Genomic DNA, 7,543 nt, shown 5'->3' on the forward strand with positions numbered 1-7,543 from the left:
GAATAAGGAAAAAAATGTCGTAGGTGGCTTCAACTTGCTTTATGGTCGATTTAATTACTATTGTTTTGCTGTGTGTTTTTCAAATAAAGTTCATCAAATTTTTATTTAAAATCTTTTATCAGTGATATTTTTATTACCATTCCCCCCCCCGTAGCAAAAAGTGGCAAATGAGCAATACTAAGCACTAGAAACTTTTACTGATTTTAAGTATGGGAATTAGTTTTGTAAATAAATGTAGCCCTTTGCATTCAAATATTAAATTTTTAAAAGAGGTTTTAATGTGGTCCCTAAAGGCTGATTCCTTCTCATGTTTTAGGCCTCAGCTCAAATGTCACCTACTCAGAGAAACTTTTCCTGATCCACCTACCTACAACAGTCCCTTTCTATATACAGATATCACAGACTGAAATAATCATGTTTATTCTTTGTTTATATACTTATTTTCTATTATTCCACACTTGAATGCAAGATTCAAGAAGGCTGGGAACTTGCCTGCCTTCTATTGCTGTATTCCCCTAGGAATTCAATAATATTTATTGAATAACGGAAAATTACAAAACTGATCTACTGTTTTCTTTTCCCCACTTTTTACTTTTCACAAGCATTATTATCCATTGCATTCTGCCAGGGCCTGTTTGGAATTTAAAGCTCTAGAAGAGGGCTTCCCTGGTAGTGCAGTGGTTGAGAGTCCGCCTGCCGATGCAGGGGACACGGGTTCATGCCCCGGTCTGGGAAGATCCCACATGCCGCGGAGCGGCTGGGCCCGTGAGCCATGGCTGCTGAGCCCACGCACCACAACTACTGAAGCCCGTGCGCCTAGAGCCCGTGTTCCGCAACAAGAGAAGCCACTCCAACAAGAAGCCCTCGCACGGCAACCAAGAGTAGCCCCCGCTCACTGCAACTAGAGAAAGCCCACACACAGCAATGAAGACCCAACGCAGCCAAAAATAAAATAAATTTAAAAAAAAAAACCACGAATCTATTTTCTACTAATCTCTATAGATTTGCCTATTCTGGACATTTAATATGAATGGAGTCATACAATATGTGGTTCTTTACAACTGGCTTCTTTTCATTTGGCATGTTTCCAAGGATCATCAATACTATAGCATAGGCTTCCGTGGTAGCGCAGTGGTTGAGAGTCCGCCTGCCGATGCAGGGGACACGGGTTCATGCCCCGGTCTGGGAAGATCCCACATGCCGCGGAGCGGCTGGGCCCGTGAGTCATGGCTGCTGAGCCTGCGCGTCCGGAGCCTGTGCTCTGCAACGGGAGAGGCCACAACAGTGAGAGGCCCGCGTACCGTAAAAAAAAAAAAAAATACTGTAGCATGTTTCAGTACTTCCTTCTTTTTTACTGCCCAATAATATCCCATTGTATGAACATAACCACATGTTATTTATCCATTCACCAGTCCATGGACATTTGGGTTGTTTTTGACTTTTTGTCTATTAAGAATTATGCAGCTATGATAATAGGTGTATCAGCTTTAACATCTGTTAAAGAGATAATAATTCTTATTGTTTTGATATTTGTAAAGAATAGTGCCTGGCACAGAGTTATGTTCAAAAAATATTAATTCCTTTCTCCCTACTTTACAGGTAAATTGAAGGTTAAGTTATTTATCTTTCTAACCTGACCTAACTATACTACCTTCAACCTAGCAAAACCTTTTCCCAAATATATGATTCTCCCTGAGGAGATTCCTCCATCATTTCTTTCAGACTTTCTCACCTTTTGCTAACAGAACTCAGAGGCTCCCACTTCTCTTTCTCTCTCTACTTTAATTAAACTAAGTGCTGAATGAATATCATCTTATCTTTTAGTTATGTTCCTATTTCCACAAAAATTCGAAGAACTATTTTTTTTAATCTGTATAACACTTCCTTCCATTCAGTGTCCCCTCTTCTTTATCTTACGCTCCATGTAGGTATCCTGGTGCTACCTCAAGTTAACAGCACAAGACGGAAATTTTGTTACCTGTAAACGCTCCCTCTTGCCTAGTTTCCATGCTATCAATACCGAGGTTACGATCATTAACCTTTTTTTTCTGATAAATGCTGATGTTAAGGACCATCTTGGAAATTATACAACACAATTCATTATCCATTTTCAAATAAATGTGTTTAAATGCCACTGTGATTTTAAAATATTACCAAACCTTAAAAGGGACCCATGTAAATTCTGAAAAACAAAATGCTAACCTTATAATTATCCAATTAAAAAAATTTTCATAACTTTTTCCCCCTTCTATTTATACCCTTGTTTTTAGTATGTTAAGCAGTATGCCAGTTACCGATTTGGAGTTTTAATTTTACACAGGAACTCTGTGACTCCCATAATTTTGTTAACTCAGTCACTATTTCTGTTCCTTGCTCAACAAGCTGGAGCCAGAAATACTAATTAGATGTTACCCCTTTCTACTACTAGACCATAATTACTTTGAGCCCAGCAATGCCAAACAATGATGGTTCTTCCTGTTTGGTTCTTGGCGGTTTCATTCCTTCTCTAAGCTGGCAGACCTAGGTGTGCAGTGATATTTATGAAAGTCGTAGATGATACAGCACAATGGCAGAATATCAGTAACCAGTAAGTATTGTAATACAGTCCTAGCAGAAGGGAGTGGCTCCGAGAGTGGAAAGGAAGAGGTGAAGGTGCAGATTGGCCCCGAGATTTAATCATGCAGATGGTCCCTTCTCAAGAACGCTTTAGAAAGTGGGTTTTTCTAGAAGGGAAGAAGGGTTTGTTTAACAGTGAGGTTTTCTTTTTGTGTTTTTAAAGGACAAGCATTGTAAAGTACGGTTAGTAAAACTCTCGCTGATACTAAGACGAATAAACAGAGTAAGCAGTCTTGGAAAACTCAAGCGTGGGGAGAAGGGGAGGGGTGGGATAGAGAAACAGCGCTCAGACTGTCTCGGGTGGAGAGACATCGCCGACTGGTGGGGCCCCGGAGGCAGCGCAAGCGAGGAACCGCGCAGGGGTCGCGGGCGGAAAAGCCGGGCCCAGGGCCGCTCACGCAGGGCGGGGTTTAGGGGCCAGAGCCCGGCCGAGCCAGCCCAGAGGGTGCCGGACGCCTGCGAGAAGGCCGCGTCCTCCCGCACCCCGCCCATCGTTGGTGCTGCCAGAACGAGGGCTGGGAAGGAAAGAAGGAAGAAGTGCTAACATGGACGTGGGAGCCAAAGCAACGAGTGCCCGTGGCGGCTCCCCAAGAGACTGCTGGTCTGGGGCAGGAAAGCAGGGCCCGGCGCCGCGGCCTCCTGGCCTTCCCTCTCTCAGCCCCTGTCCCACCGCACTCACTCTGCCACACGATGCTCTTCAGCCCCCGGTCCGTCACCGGAGGCGCCATCTTCCCAAACACCGCTGAGGACCAGCCGCCGCCTCCCACTCGCAACCCACTTCAGCTGTTAGAGGGGGTTCGGCCGGGCCCCGCCCGTCGCTGAGGGGAAGGCCCCGCCCACACCCACGGGCCGCGCCCTCCGGTGACGTCACGGGCGTCCGTAAGGGGATTCCCGCCCACCCCTGGACTGAGGCTGCGCAGTGCGGGTGGAATCTCCGTGGGCAGTTGCGCGCCCTCTAGCGGGAGGCTGTCAACCGAATTTCGACGTCCTGGGACGTCAGAAAGCGAAAGCTTACCGACGGGTTGTGAGCTAATACCATCTTAAGAAATCCCGAATTCACGCATACGATTCATGAAAAAGGAAGGGATCCTTCGCTTTACAAAAGAGTTCTTTGCGAAGCGGTTTGTAATAGACGCTTCACTCAGTCAGCTACCGATTAGAAAATTTAGCCTCCAAAAAGTTTATTTTATTCATTTTTCAAGGACATAATCATTGTATAGAACTATGAGGTGCCGTCCACTGTGACCAGAACTCTGCAGGACTTTCAGGAAAGTCAAAAAAAGGAGACCCACTAATGAAGAATTTAAAATCTAATTAGCTCAATTCCTGGCATGCCAAAGGTAGTCAGAAACTGGTTGAAGTAGCGAATGCCTTAATGGTGACAATATACATAAATGAACCAATAAAATAATAATTATTCAACAAACATAAATTTATGTGGGAGGGGCTATCAATGTTTTAGGATTTAAAAGAAGGGAATTATTGCTGATTCACAAAGGAGGTGATTGGAGCTCAGACTTAGAAAGTTTAGGCAGAGATCTATTTCCTGAGATGGTTGTTTTGAGACTTGAAATCAAAGCAATCATAGGGGAATTCCCGGCCGGTCCATTCCCGGACTCCCCACTTTCACTGCTGAGGGAGTGGGTTCAATCCCTGGTCCGGGAACTAAGATGCCGCAAGCTGCGTGATAAAAACAAAAACAAGTAGTCAATCATGAATTAAAAGAGTTTAGTTGCTGAGAACCGCCCCCCCCCCAACTGTAACATAACCATCGTATACTGGTGGAAAGTAGACTTTCCCACACCCATTTGCAAAGAACCAATGGTTCAAGTTGGTCACATAGGGAAGCACAAATGGTTAGTCACTACTAGTAATAACAATGGCTAACATTTACTGAGGGCTTACTATATGCCAGGCACCATGCTAAGTGGATTATCTCATTGATCCTCAAAGCAACCCTTACAGACAAGGAACCTAAGGCTTAGTGAAGTTAAGTAACTTGCCAAGGATGCACAGCTAGTGGTGCAGTGGGAACAAGAAATCAGGCTTGAGCTATACAGAAAGCAATAAGGCAGTCTGTGGGATAACTGGCAATTTTTGCTTTTTAGCTTTTTAGGAGAGAGAAGGAGAATGAAGAATAAAAACAGCCATAAAATGGGTTCAAGCAAAACCTATGTCATGAATGGTTTTTCCATGCAAGTCTTGTATGGGCCAAGCTGGAGCTCTGGCCTGTTTCAAACGTATTTTGAATGCACTTAGGTGGTCAGAATTTTAAACAAATGCACACATTACATTCCTCTCCCTTTTCAATTTTAAATCAGATTCTACTCAGTATACCCGGGTTGAGGCCCCAGGGATAAGAAAAAGACAAGGTACAGACTCACCCTTCTAAAATGGAGCTCTTTGCCCTAGAGGGTCAAACCAAGACAGAAGAGTGATGTGGTGGAAGTGCCTGCATCCTCTACCCTTGAGGAGAATGACCAGGTGCCATGGGATAACATAGGCCTTTCTGGGTTGGAAGTTTGACTTGGGTCACATGGAGTATAGCTGTGACTCATGCCCCTGAAGGCCAGATTCCAAGGTGGCAGTGTGAAATAGTGGAGCAAATGTGGGTGTTAGCAGCATATAGACATGGGTCCACAAACCCTGGCTTTGCCTTTAATTAGTAGTGTGACTTGAAACACTCCAGTGTCATTGCATTTATTTGTTGAATAGAGTATAATATCTCAAACTTCACAACAACCCAACAAGATGATAATCTTTATTGCCATTTTACAGATGTGAAAACAGATTCAGAGAAGTTAAATCACGTAAGACCTCAAGATGGCTCCAAAACCATTGCCCTTTCCATCGTACCACATTGCCTAAGCTCACTTGCTCCCCTAGTTTCACATAACCTCCCTGAGCTGTCTCTCTAGTCTCCTTTAGTTGGTTTGCCTGAACAGATTGAACAGGAATTTGAATTCCCTGAACACGACACAGCAGAATGGAAGGTAAAATCCACCAACGCTTGTCAGAGATGAAAAGTTTGCTTTGCATAATTTGTAGAGTGGATAAACCGCTACAATGATCGAGGGCTGAATGTAAAATCTCTTGAGTCAGGGCAGTTCACTCTCTCACCATCCTATTCCCAGGTCTTCTCCTCTAATAATTTATCACTTAATCATGATAACCCAGATAAATATTTTCCATAAAAATATCATGGATTAGCAGGTCTGATCAATGGCCCCCTGATAATTTGTGTTTCAACTGGTTAGCTGTGAGAACATGGATGAATTCCTTGACCTTTCTGGGTCTCATTTTTGTTATATGTAGAAAGGAATAATATTATTATCTAGCTCACAGGGTTTTTATGAGAACGAAATGAGTATGCGAAAAGCACTTAGAAGCATGTAGTATGTGCTACGTCCATGTTTTGATTTTATGTTCACCCAGTGGGGACCACATTGTCTTCTGCAGAATTCTGACCAAAGTAGCCCAGACTTAGATGCCTAGCTAAGTAGACAGGCCATTTCCTTTTCTGTGTTCTGGTATTTATAGGGTATGAGTGTACTGGTCCCAACCCCCTAGTGTCCTAGAACCAGGGATCCTGGCCTTCCATTTGGCCTTTGCCCTCGGCTCTTTGGCTGTTCCAGCCAGCCTTGGACACAACTCTTTTCAGAGGGCACAGCCTGCCAGCAACCGGGCTCAGCACGCAGTCTCACACGGGCTCTGAACCACAGCCCAGAACGCTGCCTCAGTTCATGGTTGACCTCACAGGGCATGGACCCACTCTGAACCCTCCAGATCTACTCACCAATCTTTCATCACATGCCACAGCCCTCTATCTTCTGTTAAGTTAATTAAACAAGGAGGCCATTAGACTGAGGTCGTTCTCATACCTTAGCGGCCTTCCTAAGCAAACAAAAACCTAAGTCTGTAAGGGTCTCGAGGTTAAGAAATCAAAATCTAAGGACAACCAATCACAAACAGCCAACTAGGGTTTCCCAAATAAGGCAACCACTATAGCTATATAGCTATTGGCCATAGCTTTAGAGCTAATCAAATAATATCCTTGCTTTGCTTCTGCCTCTTCTCAATAAAAGCCCCATCACCACCAACACCCGCCCCCAGCACCTGTCAGTGGGGCGCTCCTAACCATTTCTGTTTTGGTGCTGCTGAATTTGAATCAATTTCTGCTCAAATAAACTCTTAAAATTTTTAATATGCCTCAGTTTATCTTTTAACACGTCTCAGCTTCCCATCATTGAAATGTTGCTTCAAGGAAGAACTCACCAAGGCAAGCCTTTTAAGGTTCCCAAACCCGGCTGCATGTCAGAATCACTTGGTGAGTTTGTTAAAAATATACATTCCCAGGCCTGGTCCCAAACCTGCTGGGTTAGAAACTCCATGGGTGATACCTGGAAATCTTTATTAAGTAATGGGTTCCCCAATTGATGTCGATACACCTAGCCTGACTCCTGTTCAGACACTGGTATTTAGGAACAAAAGTGAACTAAAACTTGGCCCTCCTCTGTGTGTGCTCTCTGATACAGCAAATTCCATTTTTCGGGATCCGTGTCTTCGTCTATGTCCTTTTCAAGTGCAGTTGCTCTGGGGAGTATCTCTCATCAGTCTTACACAGAAAGGGAAAGCAGACATAGAAAAGGAAGTTTGCTGCTCCCTCCTAGTGTACCTCAAGCCTAACTCCACGCTCCAGTTCCCTCTGGGCAGAGTTTTATGGCTGTTCCTAGCAACAGACGTTCTCAGTTCCACAGCTATGCTTCTGGGGAGTAAACACTTTAGTTACGTGTGTGTTACACAAGTCCTACTCGCACTATCTTTTAATAAGGTTACTGGCACTTGAAGGACAAAATTATTTTAGGTACAACAGATTTATATTATATATCATTGCCTTTTCTCTCCAAAGATTTAAAAAAAAAGCAGT

At 43.9% G+C, this 7,543-nt stretch overlaps 1 protein-coding gene across 2 annotated transcripts in view; it reads right to left on the bottom strand.

Moving 5' to 3' along the window:
* STXBP3 (syntaxin binding protein 3) overlaps positions 1-3,433 on the bottom strand; it is a 55,175-nt gene extending 51,742 nt beyond the window's left edge. For both annotated transcript variants that reach the window (XM_082676607.1, XM_082676606.1), the window contains exon 1: positions 3,296-3,433. Coding sequence is in view for 1 of the 2 variants with exons in the window: in XM_082676606.1 (XP_082532732.1) it covers positions 3,296-3,344 (49 nt within the window). In the remaining variant the exon portion in view is untranslated. The remainder of the gene's footprint in view (positions 1-3,295) is intronic.
* Positions 3,434-7,543: the final 4,110 nt, after the last annotated feature.

Source organism: Grampus griseus (assembly GCF_964374135.1).
Source record: "Grampus griseus genome assembly, chromosome: 1".
NCBI lineage: Eukaryota > Metazoa > Chordata > Mammalia > Artiodactyla > Delphinidae > Grampus > Grampus griseus.